This window comes from Oncorhynchus clarkii, chromosome 10 (assembly GCF_045791955.1).
Source record: "Oncorhynchus clarkii lewisi isolate Uvic-CL-2024 chromosome 10, UVic_Ocla_1.0, whole genome shotgun sequence".
Taxonomy (NCBI): domain Eukaryota; kingdom Metazoa; phylum Chordata; class Actinopteri; order Salmoniformes; family Salmonidae; genus Oncorhynchus; species Oncorhynchus clarkii.
Genome location: NC_092156.1, coordinates 68714783 through 68740223, shown reverse-complemented (window position 1 = coordinate 68740223; position 25441 = coordinate 68714783). Strand labels below are relative to the sequence as shown.

Sequence of the window (25441 nt, the reverse complement as noted above, 5' to 3'; positions counted from 1 at the left end):
AAAGGGTCCATCATGCCCATTGCAAAATAGTCATAAAAAAAAACTGTCCAACACTTTCATGGATATAACGGGGGTTTGAATACTGTATACCACGTAACACTGTGCGTTTTTATCCCCTTTAGATAAGCACCAATCAAGAAAGAGGAGCTCTCAATTTTTTCACATCCATAGTAACACGACAAAAACACAATAATATCCATCAACTCAAGGGCACAGACTCAAAATGAAGACCGATCTGTCTTTCTTTTTTTCTTTTCTTGGAAAAAAAAAGGAATTGATATTGGACAAGACATCTGCATCAAGATGACATCACCCGCCAATAAATACCCCTTCCCCTGGCTGCCTAGTTATCTGAAACATTTGTACCTTAAGATGTGTATGGAAACAAGGAAAATGGCTGCAAATAACTCCGAAAACAGCCAGGCAATGGCGACAGAGTTTCACAGAGTTCAGCTTTGAAGCTGACAATCAGCAATGGAAATCAATACTGAAAAAATATAGCAAAATGCTTAAGACTCAAGTGCATCATATCAACTTAAGTTAAAGTACAACTGTATGGCGGAAAATTCTAGATGTTTTAAAAACCAATGCTCCTTTTGGTCACAGTTTAAGGACTATTTCTTTGTTTTATAATCAATGTGACATTCACAATACTTCTGATAGGATGGCCATTTTTTGCATGGAAACGTGTATGTAATAATAGGACACTCAACCAACGCTTGTTTTAGGTCACAAATACCACATGCAGTGGAAAGATTAGCCTTCTTCAACCTCTGTAGCCAAGTACTGTGATATTACAGTCACACACTGGGTTTACACTCCTTGAAATGAAAATAACACAAACTAAATTCCTCAATACTTAAATCTTCTGCCTTGAAAACCAGCAGCTGTCTTGTGGTCAGTCACGTTACTGTATCTGGTAGAGTAGAAATACTTAGACTTTTCCTGAATACTATTATTTGAGTAAATGGGCCGGATGTTTGGATTCGTTCAGGAGAAATATGGGTCTTTTGTTGTGAAATAGCGTTTTTGAAACTGAACACGTGCAAAAAAAATAATAAACCTGTCATTTCCCCTTGGCACTGTGGCCGTCTCAGACCCCGAACATCGCGGTAACCAAAACCATTGTAAAGTCCTTGTAATAATATTACACATCCCGCTTGTATAGTTGCAAAGTGCGAAAAACTGACTTGGTATAGTAAAAGCTATAAATGATAACAAAAACAAAAGAACAGAGAATGATATTGGTGTAGGAGCCCCCAAAAAAAGCATGCCGGCAACCTCCGCATATCTAACAAGTAGATACAACAAGTCACATGATCATTAGTTCTTCTCCTTCTCAGTTTAAAAATGGTTTTTAAACTAACATAAATGAGTCAAGCTAGTAAAGATGCTACCTCTTTCTTGCCTACCTTAGCGCTGGAAGTATTGTACTGTAACATAAAAACCAAAAAAGAGAACCAAAAAAATAGCTAACAACCATCAAATACAATTGTTTTACACCAATAGCCTCTTGGGACATATTATTTACAAATGAAGCAGTCATGCTCTTGTATGGGGTTTCCGTTAAAAGCTATCATTACACAAATACAACAAGAAGATTTATATTTTTATCATTTCTGCAGGCAACAGTCACAAATAAGAGTTTGAATAGATTCTTTGGAGATGGACAAAAACAAAGACATATGGGAAATAGGAAATGGGGTTTATGGGAAACCGGCAGGGCCAGTTTTTGGAATAAAGACACTTCAAGTGTCTCATCCTCGTTCTTCCAAAGAAGGAAAGTCAAAAGTCAACGCTTACTGTATATAGTCACTGGATCTCATCGAAGGGAAAGAGAACTGTGGTGCATGACGTCTAGGGGTGGTAAGGTGTAGTTCCTGGGGGTAAGAGCTCATGGTTTGGGGTGAGAAGGGAGTCGAAGAAGGGGGTAGAGTTGGCCAGACGAGGGCCAGGGGGTTGGGCTAGTCTACCATGGTGGTGAAGGGCACGTTGTTTTTGTGGAGGTTGGGGTTCTGAGAGTGGCGGTTGCGGCTGCGCACCGAGGAGAACATCATGTTGCAGCCGGCCACTTTGCACTTGTGCATCTCGCGCAGGTGCACAGTCTTGTAGTGCACGCGTAGGGTCCCTTTGTTGCTGTACACTTTGTGGCAGATGCTGCACAGGATCCCACCACTGCCACCGGTGGAAGACAGGATGGTCGGCGAGGAGGAGGGGTCGGCGCCGGTCAGACCTTCTTCCGATCTTCCTCCGACTCCTCCCTCGCCGACCTGGTCCCGCCGCCTCCCGGCCCCTGCCTGCCCCGGGGCATGCTGGGAGCAGTCCTCCCCGTCGCTGACCCCTCCCTCCTCCAGGTCATCCAATAGGATACCCTCGTCGCTGCCCTCGTCCGACTGGCGTGATGAATGGACTGACCCGCTGGACTGAACACTGGACGCGGTGCTCAGGTCCAGCACCATGTAGTCGTCTGGGGGGCCACTGCGGTGGTAGAAGCCGTTGGTGAGGGGGTGGTGGTGGTGGTTTAGGGGGTGGTGGTGGGGGTAATCGGTGCCTGCCGGGGAGCTGGCGTCACGGTTCAGCCCTCCTCCCCCCAGGCTGGCGCCGACAATGCCCGCCCCTGCCATGGCGTCCAGGCCCAAGTGGTGCCCGGCGTAGATCTTAGCCAGGAACTCGGCGCGCAGGTCCTTGGGCAGCGGCGTGAGTTGGGGGTCCAGGACAATGTCGTCCAGCTCTTTGGTAAGCAGTTTGCGATGCAGGTTGATGTTGGAGCTGTGCCTGGTGGAAAGACATAATGAAGAGGGAGGTAGAGAGAGATCGTTTTCATAAGAAAATGGCTAAACAAGTTGTCAAATCAAGCAAAATGGTGCTTCAGCGCTTTAAACAATGACTGGAATGGTAACATTCTCAGATCTTTTTAGAAAGATGATACATTTTGCATTCCAAAACATGTGTTCTGTCTCGCCCAACACATGCACCTATGCTTGGAGTTCTAAGTATTTGAATGATATTGTATCAGTCACTACATTTTCAATAACCCTCCTCTCTTCCTGTCCTCTTCACTAACCCCTGACCTCACGCCAGACAAAATAACTACTAAACGATTCACCTTGTTTTAGAACCTCTCCTCACTCTTTACCTTACTTACTTAACCTATCAAGAGGAAGCTACGTTGTCCTTCTCTTAACGTTCCCCTAACTGGTCTAACGCGGTGTGGCGAGAGCACCCCGCCACGGTGTTTACCACAGTCAGCACGTCTAGCACAGCTCCGCTGCAAATCCAATAGACTCTGACTCAATTAAATACTCCACCATATTGAATGAGAGTTTATCAATTGATTGGAGCTGTGGTAATGCGATAATCGAGGGAAAGTGGATAGCGTATTAGATCTCCGACAGCATTATCACACTGGCTCCCTATTGGAAGGGGCTTTATCAGGCCTCCCCTTTTAAACATATGATCCCCATGTATCCCCTTCGCTTTAATAAGAAATAAAAATGTCCGCTTTTTCACACAGAGAGCAGTAGTATCTCATAACGCATAGCCACCGCCATCGAATTCACAACAAGGAAGTGTAAGCCTGGATCTGGTGTCGTGCTACAGCTTGCTAGAGCTAAAGGGTATTGTTTGTGAGGTGTAGCAGTCTGCATTGCAAAGCCATGCCAAAAGATGTGAGGTAAAATGTGTTTTGACAGCTCAAATTCAATGCCTCTTCCCTCCAATTCCACAGTTGCCATTTCAGACTGGGAGTGATGCAGGCTCCACCACAGCAAATGTCACAATAAAATGGACAAAGAAAGGTAAACATAAGTGTGTAATAACTGGTGCCAGATATGGAAGTGGCACAGTATACACATCCCACTGTCCACAATACAACATGTTAGGGGACTTTTCAAATGAAATCAAGACTTTTAAAGTGAAATTAAACAAAAGTAAGCAATGACTAAGGAATATCAAGCAGTGCTTTTAAATATGAGGGGTTTCATGCAAGGCAAGGGGCACGGTGGAGGGAGTGACAAACTAAAAACAGACGTCCTTGGCAGGACAGGACGAGGGCAAATGGATTCACAATGTATAGTAGAGCTTACCAGCAGTGCCATGGTTGATGCAGCCAAAAAGGGTCCCTGGCCTTTAATTATTTAGTTCCCTATCGGACATTCTCCTGCAAGAGGGTAAAAATAGTATACATTCATTGGAATGGAGGGACCCCTTTCTTTCTGTGTTACAAGAGGAAGCAAACAGGAGCACCGTCCACTTGAGCATTGTCAGCATCGAGGAGCGGGGAGAATCGATTGGCCGTGGTTGTCACTGCCGCGTGTGTGCCTGTGCGCGCAAGCTTGTGTGTGTGTGTGTGTGTGTGTGTGTGTGTGTGTGTGTGTGTGTGTGTGTGTGTGTGTGTGTGTGTGTGTGTGTGTGTGTGTGTGTGTGTGTGTGTGTGTGTGTGTGTGTGTGTGTGTGTGAAAGAGAGAGAGAGAGCGAGAGAGAGAATATACAGTACATCCATGTTCTGAGACTTATGGAAATTCTTAGCTCTCTTCTTTTAACCTATGATAACAGTCTGATACACAGATGGTGTTATCTTATGGTCCAAATAGTCATGACTCATTGTCTCTACTAATGTATCCCTGTGTAGATGGAGAAATTACTGTTTCCACAACCAATAAACAAACAATTGGGTCTAGATATTTTGCTACATCGATTACATTCAATTTGATTGGTTTGTTGATTGTTTTTAGTGGGGATGCCAACAGGCTATGGCATTAGCTGATGTGATTGGGCTGTATGCTGTTGATGATGCTCAGGTAGGCGGGTCCTTTGCAACATGTCTCCACCCCTAAAGCCACACCCCACACACTGCTCATAAGCTCTAGTCTGCCATGGCTCCCTGACTGATGAGGTTAAAACACATGCTAAAGTGCCAGGCAGTAAGTACCCTGAATTACTACAGTATTACTAAGTACTACTGCATCAGCCATATGTCATTACTGTGATATCAGCATTTATACTAGATGACAATATCAAGACCACAACTGAATAATTAACACACAGCCCATCTACATTCTACATGTATATGTCCCTTCTGGTCCTTATACTGTCATTCACAAAGTCCACATTCTGACCCTGAGGGAAAAAAGATCTGTTGAGTAATCAAACAATTAGTGATTACTGTTTCAAATAAATAAATAGATTGTTCATCTGCATCTTTGGAACAATTCAAGCCTGTGGAATATGGTGTGAGTAATGGCTGCTTGAATAGACTTTGCTGAGGAATTCACCTGCACCGGTGACAGATGCATCTCCTCCCTATCTCTAAACATATTCACTGGAAGTGTGTCAGGCTGCAGTTATATTCTTGGGGTTATATTTTCCTCATTTAGAGGCCATACACAGATTCCTTCATTTATCAGATTTAGCCTCTCTGCCCCATCTCCCTGTCTCCATCACTCTGCCACCACTATTTCACTCCCCCTCTTCCCCATTCCTCTACCCCCCAAACCAAACTCCTTCGTTCCCTCACTCCCTTCTCCACCTCTCCCTCCCTGATGACCAGTAACGTGGCAGGAAAACCAAATTGACAGTCTCATCTTCGCCCAAAGACGGGGGAGGCCTCTTGAGAGGCCATTTTGTTTGTGCAGAGTAGGAGGAGATGGAGAGAGAGAGGCTAGCTAGCTAACGCGTCTGTCCCAGCCAACGTTAATCATCTTTAGGCTCCCGTCTTTCCTCCAATGGCCCTGTCCTTCCCTCTGTACCGTGTGTGTGTGTGTGTGCGCACTGTCTAAATGAGTCGTAATGAGCAAAGTGAAGTCATATTAAACTGACGCTGATGGTTCTTTGCCTCTGCTGTCATGTGGGGTTGCTATGTGATGAGGTTTGGAGTGGAGAGGTGGGAGGATGATCGAGGGGTTGGGTAACACATTCATCATTATCTGTCTTTATTCTCTACTAGCTGTACTACCTCAGCAACACACACTGAAGTTCAGTTCAGACGTAGCTGGAGAAACTTGATCAAAAAGTTCATAAAAGGAATATTCCTCTCAGGGGTTGGTTACACAGACTCCATAGACACACCATGGAGGTTTAGATGGAAGGCTAAGTTACAGATCACATCAACAAAGCCCTGTCATTATATTAGCCTACAATTACTTACAGAATGTGAAATATTTGCGACGCTTATTGTTCCAAACGAAAGCCTTCTGAAAGTGATTCTCTGATTATCTTTTTGTCTTTATCCACAAAACCCAAATGTATCAAAGATAAATTAACATAAAAGTCCCCTTTCATAGTGTAATGTCATTAACATACTGTTCATCAGTAGATATTTTGTATTTTGAACTCGGGATCTGTGGCTAAATTAAATAACACATTCTCTCTATAAATGATCAGGCCTTTGTTTAAGCATGGCAAATCAAGAGACTGCAGCTTCACTCAAGTTCTACCAGAGACTGGGCCCACATGGCTTGAAGTGGAGAAGGAGGAGAGAGAGGGGGAGAAGGAGGAGAGAGAGGGGGAGAAGGAGGAGAGAGAGGGGGAGGAGGAGGAGAGAGAGGGGCAGGAGGAGAGAGAGGGGAGAGAGGGGGAGGAGGAGGGGAGAGAGAGAGAGGGGCAGGAGGATGAGAGAGAGTGGCTCTCAAACGTAATTAACCTTCACTCTCTGCATCCCTCCATCCGTGTGGGGACAAGGGGCCTCCGCACACTAGTGCATCATGGGAAATAAGTGCGGGAAAGCACCTGGTGACAGAGTACTCCGATGAAGGGATGAAAATGAATAAAACAAGGAAGAGTTTTAATATAAACATGTAGAAAAGAGAGAGGGAGGCCCTGTCGTTGATTTAGTAAAATATGATTAACGAGGATAATAAGGCCGATGATTACTGGTCGGCACGCCTTTCAGACGTTAATCATACTACCGCTGCTGCCACCGCTGTGTGTGTGTGTGCCGCCCTCTACAATAAATATGCAATCATTTACCTCTGAGCTGAGCGCCTGGTGGCCAGGGGGCTGGAGGGAAACACTGTACTGTTACTGTATTGATGTACAACTAGCAGCTAGATGTTAGAGGACTCTCTGTACTCTATTAGCCGTGTGTGTGTGTGTGTGTGTGTGTGTGTGTGTGTGTGTGTGTGTGTGTGTGTGTGTGTGTGTAAAACAGCAGTATGCTATGTTGTTTATCCTGTTAGTTAACCACGCCATTGATCTGTATCTTTACATCTACGTCACCATGTAGATACAAAATGCCCCCCCCCCCCCTCTATTCAAACGCTTGTGACACTATTGTCATTTCCCATTGTCTTTTGTTGTTTCCCTTAAATATTAATATGATACCGTAGATCAAATGTCCTTGTCCTCCCCTCTAATTGACTCTGACATCGGGGCTTTTGAAGGTAGCGTTTGTTTGATGCGCCTACCTACGATCCTCTGGGGTGTCACTCCACTGTAGAGAAATAATTGACTAATGGGATATGCTGAGGTACCTGGACAACCTCCTGTTGTTGGTATAGACGTCAACATCTCGCTGTGAGGAGAGAGAGGAGAGGTGGTGGGGGAGAGGAGGAAGCTGGTTATTAGCACTGCATATTACAGACCTGGATTTTGCATACATTATCTGGTTGGAAACAAATGTCTGGGTGTCCCAGCAGATTTAGGCTCAGATACGGTTTCTGTTGTTATAGAAATTTTACATTCTAAAGCTCAAATACAAGGGATGAAGAGAAGGCATACGGTTTGGTTTACTGAGATTAAATATCATTATTCTGTGATATAATTAATAGATTATTATAATTACATTTAATGCAATATAACCTGTATTAATTAATCATACAGTTACTTATCAGATTATTTTAAATATTATTTGAATTTGTGCTAAAATATAATAATGATTGGTTTCATAATATCAGAAATAATATGTTATTAGCTGTGGAATTAGTAACATTTTGTAGAGAATCTTATGAAAAATGTAATTTGAAACTCAACTTTATGTAGCAGCAAACCAATGTCTGAGGCGTTGTGGTTTCCCAATCCTTCCTCCACAATAATATTATCAGAGGGGAAAAGTCCTTATGAAAACCACCAAATGATTTTCCCATGTTACAACTACAATTACACTGCAGCATTCATTATGTAGTTAAGGGATTACCCAGGGACACATCTGATTGGTGTTCGGCCAGAGCCCTGACTATAGCTTCAATACCCCACAATTCCTTTGGCCCCGCGATACCCCTCTGTTGTTACGCTTCTCTCCTTATTCCATAGGAGCGGCAGGCTCAGTAATACATCCCATATGCTACCAGGAATTTATGCGCCACACAAAAAATCCGTCCCGAATGTCACCCTATTTACCATATAGTGCACTACTTTTGACCAGGGTTCTGATCACAAGTAGTGCACTATATAGGGTATAGGTTGCCATTTGGGACACACTCAAAGTATGGAAACAATAGTGTACTTAGGTGTAACTCACGCACATCTTGGTCTAAAACCGTCTTCTTTCTAAGATCCATATGTTCACAGCAGTGATTGTCCTCTCTTCCTGCTACACACCTATCTATTCATCAGTGCCTTATGTTAAAGCGCTTCTGGAATTTATACACTTGTGTTTCTGGTAATCGAGTCAAACTGTCACACGCACATCACTAGGGCAAGATTCCACAGTCACTGTGACACCGTGTCTGTGAGCGTGGGTTGAGGTTCATGCTTCACTATACGCCTGTGGAAGACATTTGGGTTCATCTTTGAGCCAAGATGGAAGATGAAACACAGTCTAATTTGACCTCGTTCCCTCACAGTTGCACCTCTCTATACTACAGCACCCACTGCCTCTTGGAAACCAAATCCTTTACTGTGAGTCAGAGGATCCTAACTAGTGCTGTTTTTCACTGATTCGTTTTTCCCACCACTGTCATCCCCTCCTCGTTTAGTGCCGGAGTTAAGTGTTTTTTTAAAGGCCATTACGGGGTCGCCGCGGCAGATGCTAATACAAGTGGGGAGCGCTAATGTCGGAGAGCGCCCAATAAAAAAGATGGACGGCTAAATTATATAGTTGGGAGACAAGCTTGGGCAGTGGTCGGGAAGGATGACGGGAGGGGGAGGGCTCTGATTCATACCTTGACTTCCACTAAATAAGGAAGTAGGCCGCTGAATTAGGCCTCCTCATTGGTCAGTTTGGCCATGTGTGTCCAGCTCCTGAGCAGGTATTGGTCGGCTTACTCGCCACTCATTCAGAAATGTGTGAAGTGAGTCGTTGGGATGCCTCGATACCATTGGCGTTTCTGTCACGGTAATTTAGTATCTAAACATTTGTGTAGATGTCTGTTCGCTGTGGGGAGGCTGTTATTTGGATCGTATCAAACCATAAGGTCAGGGCTATTTGTTTAATATCATATTTTATTTTAGTGCAATAAAGAGACTAATTAAAAATACTGTGTACATTACAATGAATGAGTGAGTCTCTGTAAGACTATTTGCATCTGTAGGAACGCATCAGCTTTTGAGTTTGTGTGATTTTATACGTGCACAAGCATGTGTTTGTGTGTGTGGTTATGCGAGACAGCAGGCCTCTCGTGCCCCGGGCGCTCCCTGTCCCTAAAGCCTCGTCAAAGAGGGTAACGAACTAACGCATCATCCGCGGCTGCGTCAAACACACGCATCGGCACGGCAACGCATCCTTTAATAACACTTCCTGTCATCTCCCTGCTGTCGGCACCAGCTGCGTCAGGTGAGCGGCATGATTTCACCTTCTCTTCTCCTCCGCTAACTCTATTTTACCTGTCTCTTCTCCTCCATCCCCCCCTTTCCCCCTCTCTTTTCCGCTAACACTATAACCCATCTCTCTTTTTTCCCTCTCATCCACCTACTCCATCCCCTCTTCCCCTCCCTCTATCCCTGCCTCCATCCCTCTATCCCTGCCTCCATCCCTCTCTCCCTGAACAAGTGCCAGAGTCACCTGCTCTATTTACTTGGTGCTAATGAACAAACAGGAACAGAATGAACAGATGCCACTGAAACAAGGAACTTAATAAAGACCCCGGGTGGAGAGGGGAGGCGGGTGGAGAGGGGAGGCGGGTGGAGGGTTGCTGTTGAGGCAAAACAACTGAGAAAAACTAGAGAAAAAACTCCTCAGAGAAGCAAATTAGATTAGGAGGGGGAGAAAACAGCTCTTTATCTAAATAAAAAAGTGTCACTTGTCACCACGGCGTGCTCTAACACAACAAAACATGTTTTTATCTCTTTCTTCAGAGGAGCTGGTTGAGTGAGGCTTCCCCTCTTCTAGAGCTCTAGAATGTGGCATATGTCATTATACTGGGAGCAAAGGCATGCTCTGACTGTGTGTGTGTGTGTGTGTGTGGGGGGGGGGGGGGGGGGGGGGGCTCTGCTAAAGCGATAAAGAGATGCATTTGTTACACTTGAAGTCATGTCTATTTTCGAGGGGCGTTGGGGAGGAGATGAATTTACATTTCCTTTCAAGGGCCCTTTTTCCACCGACACCCCACTGTGAAGACAGACTGGACCGTTCAGTCAAATGGACATGCTTGTTTACACGGTGGTCAGGGGAATAGACCTGGCAATGTCACACACAAGGCCTTTACTTCGGGTTTTTTATGATGCTAATAACAATGCTAATGAGTCACTATAGATGCTACCATGGGGTCGTTGTTGAGAGTTTTAATTCCCTAAATTACCCTAATATCCGGACATATTCGATAGGCTATTTTCAAACCACTCTTAGGCCAGTCGAAGTCTAACGTCAAACATCCCCTCATACAAAAAAACAAAACAATTGTTAGCAATTCCTTGGAGAGCTAGATGCTAGTTGCTAGCCCAGGGCACTCTGATGTTGTGTAGCCTCAGCATGTGTTGTGTTCTGGCGTCAACCTGCTGCTAGCTTTAGTGGGTGTGTGTATTCTGGGAGGGTGTGTGTGGATAGGGTGGATGTGCGAACAAGCCCAGGTAGGTAGAGCGTGGCTAGCCTCACCTCCTGGAGCAGGGCGCTAATACATGCAGTGGCTTGACAGACCGCTGTCTACGTTAATGTATGCTACCTCACCTGTCAGTAACGAGGTGAGTGAGGGGAGGTAAACAGGGGTATATCTCAGAGTGGAAGATTGTATGTTCTGGCGATGACACTCTACTTCTCTGAACTTTGACATGACAGTCAACAGATGCCACTGTATACCTGTTACATTATAAAGTGTATCTCTGCTAATGGTGAGTTTCACTTAACATATGGTAGGTGACGCCTTAATAATTTCACTCCATCTAAGTAAGAAAAAAGACTTCACTGCAGTTGAGTAGCTCATCAAGAAAACTCATCTACTGTCCTAAACTTTCCACAATGACTGATATGATGAAATATCAAATAAAACGATACATGCACCATACATACATCCACAACATTGTCAATGTTTCTAATTACGTCATGTAATGTCAAAATGAAAGGACAAAACACATGTAATGAACCTACCTGTAATGAATGCCTGAATTGTTAGTATTTTATATATATATATACATATATATACACACAGTACCAGTCAAAGAGTTTGGACACCTACTAATTCAAGGGTTTTATTTTTACTATTATTCTACATTGTACAGCGTTGTACTATGATATAACACATGGATTCATGTAGTAACCAACAAAGTGTTAAACAAATCCAAATATATTTGATGGGTTCGCTTAGAAATGTCCTTGTTTCTGAAAGAAAAGCAAAAAATGTTGGTCCACTAAAATAACATCAAATTGATCAGAAATACAGTGTAGACATTATTAATGTTGTAAATGACTATTGCAGCTGGAAATTGCCGAATGTATATTTGCCGAATGTATATATTTATATATATATGAATATATATTTTTTTAAATATTTTTATGCAATATCTACAGAGGCGTACAGAGGCACATCAGTAACCATCACTTCTGTGTTCCAATGTCATGTTGTGTTAGCTAATCAAAGTTTATCATTTTAAAAGGCTAATTGATCATTAGAAAACCCTTTTGCAGTTATGTTAGCACAGCTGAAAACTGTTGTTCTAATTAAAGAAGCAATACAACTGGCCTTCTTTAGACTAGTTGAGTATCTGGAGCATCAGCATTTGTGGGTTCGATTACAGGTTCAAAATGTCCAGAAACAGACATTCTTCTGAGAAATGAAGACTATTCCATGCGAGAAATTGACAAGAAACTGAAGATCTCGTACAAAGCTGTGTACTACTCCCTTCACAGAACAGAGCTAACTGGCTCTAACCAGAATAGAAAGAGGAGTGGGAGGCCCCACTATTGTTTATCTCAAATTCTTGTTTTGTTACTTGAATTAATAACACCAGTTGTATCATAGTATTCATTCATACTCTACTGATATTTAAATAATTAGTCAGAAAAATTGAGGCAGTCAAATTAAGAACCAATTGTAAGCCAAGAAAAAATACACTGTTAGTGTGTATATATGTGTGCGTGTTGTACGACACTCACCTGTCTCTGCTCCGTCGGGAGGGGAAGGCGGCGTTGCAGCCGGACACGGTGCACACGTGCATCTCTTTGAGGTGCACGTTCTTGTAGTGCAGTTTGACACTGTAGGAGCTCTTGAAGCTCTTCTTGCACACGTAGCAGATCTTGGGGTCGTTGGAGTTGGGGCTGGTGCACAGTTCTCCCTCGGGGGAGTGCGAGGAGGGGAACTTGGGCGGGCTGGCGCCGTAGCTCATGGAGGAGATGAAGCTCTCGTGAAGGGCAGCCATGCTGGCGGCGGCGGCTGCGGCAGCCGCCATGCCCCCGTTGTAGAGGCCGTACTGGCTCATGCAGAACATGTCGTAGGTGGGGTCGTTGAGCTCCTCCTTAATCTTGATGGCGGGCTGGTGGGGTGAGGGTGAGGTGCGGCTCTTGGGGTCTTCCATCTCCTTCCTCAGCTGCGCCTCCTCATCTCTGGCCTGCAGGTCCTCCTGGTCCTTTTCCAGGTTGTTGCCTCCTCCTACTCTGGAGCTCCTGGAGGAGTTGAGCCTCAGCCTCTGGTGCTGCTCCTCCACCTCCATCATCTCCTCGCGGTAGAACATCTTGGAGTCCGAAGTCTCAGAATCGTTCTCAAAGTCTCTCTCGTGGTCCTGGTCCTCGGAGGTGAAGCTGTCCATGCAGCGGATCTCACCGCCTGGGCCTCCTCTCTCGCCCCTGCCGCCCTCGCCTCCGGGTCCCTCTCCCCGGCAGTCGTCCTGGTCGTGCCTCATCAGGTGTCCCCTCATCAGGCCTGGGCTCATCTCATCCTGGGAGGGGGACTGGTGCCCGCTGCCGCCGCTGTGGTGGCCGTTGTTGTTCCCTCCTCTGCTGTTGTTGTTGTTGTTGCGGTTTCCATTGATGTTGTTGTGGTGGAGGTGGGAGGAGGGGTGGTTGTGGTGGTGGTGGTGGTGGTGGTGACAGCTGTCGTCATCATCGTCGTCTTTGTCCTCATCGTACTCGTCCGCCACGTCAATCACCTCCTTCTCGATCTTCACCGGCATGCTGGACTTACGGGGCTTCTTCTTGGGCGTGGGGTCCGTGTTGGTGGCAGCAGCTGGATCCTGCTGGGGGATACTGGGGGTGGGCAGCCTGTGGTGGGACATTAGCCCACCTTCAGAAGACATATTGTGGGCGTTGTGGGAGGCTGCGGCTGCAGCGGCAGCCAGGAGCTGATGCTGCTGGTCCATCAGAGAGGTGCTGTTGGTGGTGGAGGGCAGGATGGGGCTGGTGGGCAGTGACACTGGAGGACTGACCAGGTGCTGTGGGGACAGCAGCGTACGGTAGAAAGGGGGCACCGGCTGGATGGGCTGCACCGACTTCAGGGAGGGGAAGACCAGTGGGCTCTGCAGGGGTGACTGGAGCATGGGGTCCAGGGGCGGGGTGGTGAAGCCCAGAGGCGGCCGTCCGGGACTGGTGAGGGTGAAGCCGCTCTTGGCGCTGGAGATGACGGGCGTGCCGGGGCCCGACCCACGGATGAGGTCCTTGTCGCGGTTGTTCCTCAGCATGGGCATGTGCAGGCGTGGGTTGGGGTTGGCGCTGTGGCGGTTGCGGCTGCGCAGCGAGCTGAACACCATGTTGCAGCCCTCGATGGTGCAGCGGTGCTTGATCTTGAGGTGTACGGCGTTGTAGTGGATCTTCAGCGTACCTTTGTCGTAGAAGGTCTTGCCGCACGAGTTGCAGCACACACGGCCCTTGCGTGAGGTGGCTCCCATGCGGCGCATGCGGTGCATCTTGGAGGAGAAGGATGAGTGGGTAATGCTCTTGGACTGCTCGCTCTTCACAAAGTGGTGGTGGGCCTGGTGGTCGTTGAGGGAGTTGGACCTAGGCCGTGGGGTCCCGGGTTGCCCCTGGCCTTGCTGCTGCTGGCCTTGCTGCTGCTGTTCCGTCTGCTGCTGGGACGGCTGGTTGGAAGGAGTGGGCGAGATAGGTGATGCCCGGTTGTTGGGCTCCTGTTTGGGCTCGATGGCGTTGTTCATGCCCCCCAGGGCTCCGATGCGGCTGGGGCTCTGACCGCTGCTGCGGAAAGGGCTGAGGGATACTTCGGACTCGCTGCTCTCCACCGGCTCGCCCTGGTTGGGTAGGCTGGCCTCGCGATCCCGGTCGTGGAGGACCCGGAGGCCCGACTGTTCCAGCGCCAGGCCATTGGGGGGCAGGCCCAGCATGGGGGCTGACACAGGGTTGATGTACTGGAACGGCAGCAGGAAGGCGAGACTGTTAGGGATGTTCTCAAAGTGGTGGATGCTGGACGGGCTGCTGGTCTCCATGTGGTTGAGGAGGCCTGGGCTTCGACCGCGTCCCGTGCTGTTGCTCTCGATGAACGTCCGGATGCCTGAGTCGGTCTTGGAGGAGGGCACGGTGACCGCCTGACCCTCCTTCTCCTGGATGGCCATCAGCTCTACGATGGACTTGGTCTCTCCGAAACGAAGGAACTGCTGCAGGGTGATGATCTCCTCTTCCCGAGACATAATGGACCAGCGGTCCAGCACCTTGCCCGCAGCATCCTAGAGGCCCAATGGAAAGACGAGAGAGAATAGACAAAACACACAAAAGTTATTGATTGTGCATAATCACTGTGGTCGGTCTGAGGTCGAGAGGGAGCGGGGTGGAAGGGGGTAGGGAAGGGGTGTTGTTATCGGCTCATGAAATTCAGAGGCCCCTGAAGCGACAAGTAAAGATTGATAATAGAGCTCTGATAATAACCCTCCTCCTCTTCCCTGTCCCCCTTTCCCTTCCCCCTTTCTCTCCTTCCTTCTTTACCTTTCATCAGCTATGCATACACAGTCATTAGGCACACAGGGAGAGGAACAGGAAGAGTTTAATAAAGTCTAAAAGCAAACAAATGGAGACCGCTGGGGCCGGTGGGGCTGGTGGGCTATTAGTGGGTACCTGTGAATTCTAACCATTTCTGGGGACGTTGATCTATTCGCTGTGAGACTGTTTAACAAAAACAGCCCGTGAAAGATGTGAACTCTCGCTGAGAGTCCCTCAGAACAGCGCACGGCACGCAGCTCCGCTATGTTTACTGCCGCGATGACAGCCGGGGAGAGAAAAGGCTGCTAAAAGAAAGAATGGATTAATTAGCGCGAGCCACTAATCGTACCTTGCTACTTGGCAACCATTTTTCATAGTTTCCTCTTATCTCTGAGGGAATCTAATGAACAAAGTAAAATGGAGTTAGGAATATCAGTCTATGAGGGGTTAAGTCGACTTTGACATTAAAATAAGAACATCCATGTTAATTTAAATGCGTCTTTGGAGGTGACACCGATCTGGCATCACTTTCATTAAGAACAGACCTGGGATCAGTTGTTATGTTAATGAGGTTTACGGGATGCATATCTCCCATTAGATTCAATACTAATAAAGCAGCCATACTTTATCAGTGTGACCGTGTCAAGAGGAAAACGCATGTGCTTGCATTTACACTGCCTATGGAGAGAAGGTGGGAGGGAACGGGAAATGTAATGAAGTAAATGTTGACAGGACATATTTTACATCGGCCTTGGTGTTTCCCAACCCTGTGCTTGTGGAGCCCTGTGGAAGCGTGGGAAACAAAGTTTCCATCCTGGGAGAAAAGAATGACTCCGATGGGAGAGCTCTAAGCATTATTCCAAGAGGAGCACTTTCCTTGGCGGCCGTCTCTTTTGGAGATGGTGCTATTAACCACAGAAAAATAAAACGCCTCGAGTTTTGAACAAACATGCGAGTCAATTGCCAAACGTCGAGACATGGCAATGGATTCTGGGAAAGGAATCTTGGCAAGACCTGAACCTGAACTGAAGGAGTTTGCGGTCGGGCTCAGAGCTTTGATACACAGAATACTGACCCAGTTCTGTTGTCTCAGACTCTGAACCCACTGGTGCTCTGACTGTGTACTGGGAGGGTGGAACCCAGCAAATCACTAACAGAGATTGGCACATCCTGTCAACTAAACAACTTATTTGATTGACAGACTTTAACAGGTGTTAGTATGAGATTCAACATTAGTGCTAATCAATTATCTAGACATTTTATTTTTTAGTCCCACATTGCTTGTTCACATGGGAAGAAAACGGGGCTGTGTGCACTACAGAGCTGCTACTTTGTGAATGGTGTGAGTGTGTGTGCATATATGTATGTATGTATGTATGTATGCATGAGTGTGTGTGTGTGTGTGTTTATTATATGAGTGGTGGGGATAAACACTACAGTTTACTCTGCATGGTCCTGTGGGACCTCTGCAGCCCAGTCAAGTGTGACTTCAAGGGAACGACAGTGCAACCACAACAATTAGAAGCAACGCTAGGGTACTGTTCCCCGTTCACACCCCGCTCCTTCTCTCCTGCCTGGCAGAATCTATCAGAGATACAACAGTCTAAGAGGGTGTAAAAATACATCACAAAGGGCTTTAAAGGGAAAAACACAAGATAAATGTTTAACAAGACAGAGGGAGGGAGAGAATGGAAAAGGAAGTGTGTGTGTGTTCATGTGTGTGTGTGTGTGTGTGTGTGTGTGTGTGAGAGTGAGAGGGGGGGGTAGATAGAGAGTGGTTGCACATCATGCCCTTAGACATAGAAGCCAAATTAATCCTTGGGAGACGAAACATCAATAGTAACTGGGGTTATGTGTTGTTAAATATACATTAAAAAAACATTTTACACTTTCATTCTGTGTGTGTGAGTTTTTCGCTTGGAGGTATATGACTTTAAATTGTAGCCTGGGCACTATTATTTCATAGCTGCACGGCCGTTGGGGCATGTGGATTTCCATCGGATTCCATTGAAAAAAGTGAAGTATAATTAGGCAGAAAGATAAGAAATGGAGAGAATTGCTCAGATATAGTCACTTTGAAATGTACAACGAGAGTCGTAGAATAAGGGTCACATACGTTAATACACTGACAAGTACATAACAGGCATGTACGCACAAGGGACACAAACTCACCAAATGATTGGTGCAGAATGGAATAGCTATGACACATTCCAATATGCGTGGTACTATTTTGGATCTGTTTACTGTTACAAAGTGACACTAATGAAATACAATACAGCAAATTTTATCAGAGGTAGGTTATGGATTAGAAGATGCCCAATAAAAAGGTAGGCCTACACTGATCAATCAACAATAAATGTTCCTCACTTACCCTAACCACTGAGGAGAGAGTCAGACATTGCTGTTTCAAAGGTTCAAAGGTCACGCCACCACTTGGCAGTCCAAGTCCCCTTAAACACCCATCACACGCAATTTATCCTTGTGCTTTTCAGAACACTGTCCGGACACAGACAAGTATGGCTTATGTTCTTATCATATTCTTCCTTCCCATCCCTTCATCCCTGCTTGTTGTTCAATCACGATACAGGTCAGTACTACGGCGAGAGAGAGGGCCCATACTGCAGTGGGGGCTAGGAAAACACACACGGCCCAGCCTCCGTCCACTGTTCTGCTCTGCTCCAGATGCTCCTGGAGCACAGTCAACAGGGGCTTAGGCCACGGAAGGGGAGAGACACTGATGGAGAGAAAGACAGACAGACAGGGAGAGATAGATGGAGAGAGAGAGGGGGGATAGAAACACAGACAGGAAGAGAGAGAGGGTGAGGGAGAAACTCCAGCTTGCATTTACTGAACCCCACACCAACCAGAGTGAGTGAACAATATGAGGGTATTGCTTGACTACAGTTCCTGGTCCAGGGGGAAACCTCATGTGCTTTTTATCTCAGAAACTCCTCATTATTATTCGCCATTTTATAACCCCTCTCTGTTTACGCTGTGTAATAGTAGATGTTTAACGTGTTTTATGGTAACACTATCAAAGTACAGACCACAAGAGCTGGGCAACCAAAGATTCTAAATAAATATTAACAGATAATAAAACATAACATATTCGACAATGAACAAGAACATGTTTCATTGCATATTTCAGTCAAAGCAATGCTATTTGATGGTATCATGACTGGGCTTCATGTCTTTTATATACAAAAACAACTCTTTAGCACTTTTCTGTAAATAAACTTAAACTGTGAGACTCGATCCACATTCAAACACAAAGATATGCAATGATAAACCCACTTGTATATCAAACGCCGCTTGTTAATTGAATGCTAACTTCCTAGAAGATGAGAAATGACGTCTAACACCACAATAGCTAGTGTGTGTGTGTGTGTGTGTGTGTGTATATACACACTGTGTACATATCATATCTCAAATTCCGAGACAGCTGATGTACATATTTGCACACAAACACAAAGTCCCTGTAGTGTTAACCACCTCTTGCAGCCCACTCTGCATTAGCGCATTAGTCTAGCGCCGCCGCCGCAGCGTGAGTAACAAATGTGCCATTAGAAGCACTTTTTACAAGGAGGCACTCATCTCCCAATTAGCCTAATGTTGGCCCTCTCATTCCCATGTATTTTCCAGCACTGCCCCCTCCACCCCTCCATCCAACCCCAAGTAATACCTCATTAATCCCTCCCCCTCGCCCCGTTCCTCCTCCCTCCAGAGGTATGACAGATCACCCTGTCACTACACATCCCAGAGTCCTTTTAAACAATGCGGATAAACCTCAGTTTGTGAGGTTAATGACAATGAAACAATAATTACAGCAGAGACGCGGCGGTAGGATACTTAATCTAGTGGACGGCCCTCTACCCCCTCTACATTATTACTTTATCCGTGTCCGTGTCACTCGGAATTAATCCGCCCGACGACGGCTGTGTTTATTTATCTTGCAACCGGTTGGCTCGCTAGCGGCGTTCCCAGGTAATGTTTGCTAGTAGCGGAGGTGGCTGGGTGTTGTCGGGGGCGCCCGGCCCAGCAACCTGCCATGTTAAATGATGGCTGACAGGAGAAGATGATGGTCTTGTTATGGGGCCGGGGCAACGCTGTCAGATTAAAACAAAACAGCCAATTATACAATTAGCTGTAGCGCTATTATTAACAAGCTGCGCTGAGAGAGAGAAGCTGGGAGGTTTTACATAGAGGACTAGAAGGAAAACATACACATACATCACTAATCATCACCTATCATAACCAATGACCCAGTCTATTTGGCAAGGAATGGAGAGAGATCCTGCACTCCTCACGCAAGGCAAACAAAGCTAATATCAACCATTAATATCTATGGGCTGTTAGCTGTACAGTCGACAGTCGTGTTCTGGGGTTTGTGGAATAGGGGATCTGTGACCCAGATAGAACTAAAGATGTCATAATGGGGGTTATCAGTCTTTCTAGGCTTTATGATAATGCCATTCAATAGACACATACATTATATCCAGGAAGTGCATCTTGGCCCTGATAGATGTAGGCTACAATGCGTAGGCTGGCTACGCTTGAGGCGGATTCACCAAGGGCAGAGCGATGCGACCAGCCACCACACGGCTGTATGTATTACCCTATCGCCGCGAAGGAGACTACTGGCTGGCCGTGGCGTTGGAGTTGAACCCTGGGAACCACATCGATCCACCAATCGGCTTGCAGTGCCGCGTACCCCCAGAAGACACCAGGGAATCCCCTATTGATCCCCCTCGGCCGCTCTCTCATCCCCAACGTGAAAAAGAAACGGCCTCTATCCCCACGCTCGCCACTTCAAGGGAGGTTAAGCACGAGTTCCTTGTGATCTGAGAAGGTCTTGAACCTTGTGGCTTCCCTCCTCCATGTTCTGTTTCTCTCCCTCCCTTTCTCCCATAATTGTTTTCTCTTTCTATCGTCCATGAATAATGTATTTGGGTAGTGGTGGTGGCGAGAGGGATGCCATGGGGGATGGGGTTCACAAAAGCTCAGTGCCTTAAGCCATCAAGTCAGAGGGCTAGGGCTGTCTCCAGCCCCTGCTCCGCTCCCATTGGCTCTCTGGTGGCAAGGTCGGAGGTCATTGGTTGAACAACCAGCACCACTTCCTGCATGGTGATGATGGGTCACAGGGGAGTGGGTCGACCCAGACGTGGGCGGAGGACATTTGTAAGGAACCTGTACTCTGCGATCTCGCTTAGCTAACACCATGTTCTCATTTAAACTGAATGTTTTGTATGTGAGAGAACACACTTTAAAGATGGCGAACGCTTTACATTATTTTCTGCATTATCCTACATAATTATATCTGATTGGTAAAAGGGCATTTTTAAATGTTTACTTCCAATTGAAATGATACAGTAGTGCTGTTAGATAATGGTGTCATGTATTACAACACTCAAAGGAAACAAGACACTGACACTGTCTTAGAGGAAACAATCAGAAACAGTCTGTGAGAGAGAGAGAGAGAGAGAGAGAGAGAGAGAGAGAGCAGGTGGGGTTGGGTGATCTTAAAGGACTCATGATGACCCCCTGAGGGGAGTGCGACTCACCCAGCCCAGGCCTGGAGAATCATCCTGTTTTCCATATAACATCCCAGCCGCCCCTTAAAAAGACACCCTGACGTCTAAACCAGGTGGGATTCAATAAAAGTCTACACATGGCCCTTCTGCTGCGGCACGTTCATCATTCTTACTAGAACTTGGGAGGGGGAGGCAGATCAGATATGGAATCCGGGTTGATGCCTTTTCCGTTATTCAATTAAACCCAGGCACTGCAGGTCGTGGTCAATATGATGCTCATCAGTGCCAGAGACTCCTTCAGAGCCAGAATGACTGGGGTCTGCTCTCTTTGCAGTGTGAGTGAATGTGACTGCTTTTTCACTGAGAACCAGACACAGTGATCAAGCAATTCAAGCAGACTAGCCCAGAGATACCCTGGCTCTGCCTCCCTGGTTGCTCTCCAACCTGATTTAACTCAAGGCTTTGGTAAAATATTCATGACGACGTGTCGGTTGTTGCTTAGGGCGCTAATCGAGTGGAGTGAAATTTATAGTGGTGGTTGCATGCAGGCGGTTTAGGGCCTTTCTACCAGGACAGATAGGGTGAGTCACTCTCTGCCACTCCTTGACATCCAAGTGGCCCAGGGCGAGCTGTTCCCCCTCTGTTTCCCAGGGTCTCTCCCTTTCTGCCCCTAAAGAGTGTCTGGTAACCTCTGGTTGTTTTAAAGCTGTCCCTCCGCAACCCTTCAAAGGGAAGGAGGACGGTCCTTTGGCCACATCCCAGCAGAGGTGCAGATGGGGCGGCACATGGAAGCCATTTCGGGGGCCTCTGCGCCGCAGTGGATTAGAAAAAAATATATATTTGGAGCTGCCCAGGCTTCAGATCAGTTCAGAACCTTTCAAGATGCTCCCGCAGCAGTTAAATCTTAACACCGTCTGGCCGGGCTTGGACTGATCTATTGACTTCACTGTCTTTTTTCACAAGGCTTCCAAGCTAACGTTTTGGCTAGCTAGCCCCGCTGTGCTAAGCAGCCGTATCCTCGGTCTACAGTGTAAAACACAGCGGACCCAGAATGCACCCAGGGGGGACTCCTCTGAGAAGTGAGGGAGCAATAAATGAGAGAAAAGAGAGGAGGGAGAGAAAGGAGGGAAGGAGGGAGCGCCTGATGGTTCACATTAATTGAGGATGATTCGTGTGATGTGCAGCGTTTGGACGCGGCCAGGCCGGTCTGTCCTGGGCCTGGGAGACAGATGTGGGGGCCGCTGTTCCTCCTCCAGGGGCTGAAAGGAGCAGTGAGGCGGCTGAGAAATGGCCTGTCTGTCCAGGGGGGTGGGGGGAAGGGGCTGCTTTGGTGTGATGTCCTGCTTTTCTCTCCCTCTTATATCACATCTCCTTTGTCTTGATTACTATTTTGGCAAGGACCACGGGAGGAAAGGTGCATTAACATGTGCTCACCATTTGCTCCTTGGCTCTGCTCATTGGCTTACAGTATGTTTCTGTTGTATTCTGATGTATGTATGTGTTGTTTCTGTTCTCCCTCAGTGTAATACCTGTCCCCCCCTCTAACAGTTGACGGAGAGAAACAAGTCTGATCTGTTTGAAGATTAGCCCCGCTGGAGCGAGGACAAGTAAAACATTGATACTTGATATTTGTTGCGTTTTCTACCTAATATGGACTAATGACACTTGAGAATGAGGTTCCAACCTTCACTAATCATCAACTTAATCTCACAGTCTGTGTCTGCCCATATTTTACAACAGAGAAAGCAGAGGTGTAATGAATTATAATTTAATACAATTCTTCAAAGCCAATAAACATCAACTCCTACGTCTTGCCATTTATGTAAAAATGCATCACATATTATTTCTTATTCCATTCTTACCTGTGATCAACCACAACTAATTTAATACACAGATACACCAATTCCCTACACAGTGCACATTGTAAACTGAAATAACTGAGCACGAGACTGACTGATAAAAATAGACAAAAACACACAATGTACTGACTCCTATCTGCACATGGTGATTTTCCAGTGTCTCCCATCATCATCCTGCAGGAGTAGTGGTGTCTATAACACACCATTAGGGGAGCTCTCAGCCTACTGTGTTTTTACTGGGCTAGCATGCAGCAGAGAGAGGAGAGAATGAGCTAATGGACTCTTTACTTAATGTGATTAGAGCCATTATTGACATGCTGCCAGGAAGATGCAAGACCATTAACTCAACTCCCACCACTCCTCCACCCCCCTGGTTCCACGGCAGCTCTGTACCCTATTTCACTGCCTGCCTGCCTACTTCCCTGCCTTGCCCTGCCTGCCTGCCTCTCTTCATGCTTTCACACACAGGGGCCCCCAGACGGGGGGTATGGGGTCCCCAGAGAAGTACTGCACATGTTTTTGTCGTTGTTCCTGGGAGTCGTTGTAGCGTCTCGCAAAATCCCACCACGCTTTACAGCACAGTACACTGGCTTATCAGAGCACACTGGCTTATCAGAGTACACTGGCTTATCAGAGTACACTGGCTCATCAGAGCACACTGGCTCATCAGAGCACACTGGCTTATCAGAGCACACTGGCTTATCAGAGCACACTGGCTTATCAGAGCACACTGGCTTATCAGAGCACACTGGCTTATCAGAGCACACTGGCTTATCAGAGCACACTGGCTTATCAGAGCACACTGGCTTATCAGAGCACACTGGCTTATCAGAGCACACTGGCTTATCAGAGCACACTGGCTTATCAGAGCACACTGGCTTATCAGAGCACACTGGCTTATCAGAGCACACCGGCTTATCAGAGTACACTGGCTTATCAGAGCACACTGGCTTATCAGAGCACACTGGCTTATCAGAGCACACTGGCTTATCAGAGCACACTGGCTTATCAGAGCACACTGGCTTATCAGAGTACACTGGCTTATCAGAGCACACTGGCTTATCAGAGCACACTGGCTTATCAGAGTACACTGGCTTATCAGAGCACACTGGCTTATCAGAGCACACTGGCTTATCAGAGTACACTGGCTTATCAGAGCACACTGGCTTATCAGAGCACACTGGCTTATCAGAGCACACTGGCTTATCAGAGCACACTGGCTTATCAGAGTATACTGGCTTATCAGAGCACACTGGCTTATCAGAGCACACTGGCTTATCAGAGCACACTGGCTTATCAGAGCACACTGGCTTATCAGAGCACACTGGCTTATCAGAGCACACTGGCTTATCAGAGCACACTGGCTTATCAGAGCACACTGGCTTATCAGAGCACACTGGCTTATCAGAGCACACTGGCTTATCAGAGCACACTGGCTTATCAGAGTACACTGGCTTATCAGAGCACACTGGCTTATCAGAGCACACTGGCTCATCAGAGCACACTGGCTTATCAGAGCACACTGGCTTATCAGAGTACACTGGCTTATCAGAGCACACTGGCTTATCAGAGCACACTGGCTTATCAGAGCACACTGGCTTATCAGAGTACACTGGCTTATCAGAGCACACTGGCTTATCAGAGTACACTGGCTTATCAGAGCACACTGGCTTATCAGAGCACACTGGCCCCCCGGCAACAAGACATGCATGTACATCTGTCTGTTCACTCTAATCCACTTTAAATGACAGAGCAATAACAAGCTGTAAACATGACTGGCCCATCAACGAACAATAGATCAGATCGATTGTATTGCATGTTTGCTGTTTGCTTTGAAATTACTAACATGAACAGGATTCTGTTCAAGTGTCCACGAGGAAAGTAAAAGGTATACTTAAGTAGGAAATTGTCACCCCCCCCCCTGTTTCAAATTACAATGGTTCAGCCGCTCTGGTTTTAAATGGCCTCATTGGGATTGTTGCTTGGCATGTGGGTCGGCCCATTCATCTTTGAAAAGGTGGGTGGCACTGTTGCTGCAGTGTGATTTACACTACCCCACCTGAGTGCCAGAACACATCTATCCCTGTGGCATAGCAGTTCACATAGCCAGAGGCGCCTGGAGAATGTGTGTGTGTGTTCGGTGTGTGTGTGGAGTAAGTAACTGTTAGTATGCATTTGGGCCACAATGTGTGTTTTCTTTTGTGTGTTAGTGTACATACTTGGTGTGTGCGCGCGCGCATGTGTGTGGGTCTCGCAGGGCACTGTTCCAGGTCCCTGGGCCTGTCTACTGTCATAAGTACCATAGTGGTGATTACTTACTGCAAGAATAAACATCATCCCCATGTGCCCAGCCTCTCTGCACTGTAACGTATACATGAAGAAACGCTATAGACCATCAAAACACACAAGAACCCCAAAATAAAATCAAGCCAAACATGTTGTTTTGCCATTTGCGTGCGTGTAAGCACATGTAATACATTTGGATGAATAGCTTTAGTTTTGGACGCTTCAAATGAAACCCAAGTGGCTTTGAAAGGTAGAGAGAACAGAAAGACTGGAATGTATCAGGACGCTGATAGAGGAGAGGAAAACAAAGGTTTAGAAGGCCGGGGGACGCCAGGCGTGGGGAGGTGGAGATTGTGGAGCCCTTGTAGACCTGTGTGTGTATGTGTGCGTTTGAGCCATCCATGCACACACACATCTGGTCTGCAACACTCTGTCCATTTCACTGGACTTTTCTACTTTCTGATTTTCATTGTTCCTCACAGTCTACTGAACCCTCTTCTCCCTGGAGAGCCCCTAGCTTCACCATTCCTCCTTCGTTCCCT

General features: G+C 46.7%; 1 protein-coding gene across 1 annotated transcript in view; it reads right to left on the bottom strand.

The window, feature by feature from the left end:
• Positions 1-320: 320 nt before the first annotated feature.
• LOC139419320 (zinc finger protein basonuclin-2-like) overlaps positions 321-25441 on the bottom strand; it is a 71910-nt gene continuing 46789 nt past the window's right edge. Inside the window, exons 4-5 of the mRNA XM_071169265.1 lie at positions 12461-14973; positions 321-2775 (exon numbers count right to left, since the gene is read on the bottom strand). Coding sequence (XP_071025366.1) covers positions 1965-2775; positions 12461-14973 — 3324 coding nt within the window. The 3' untranslated portion in view covers positions 321-1964. The remainder of the gene's footprint in view (positions 2776-12460; positions 14974-25441) is intronic.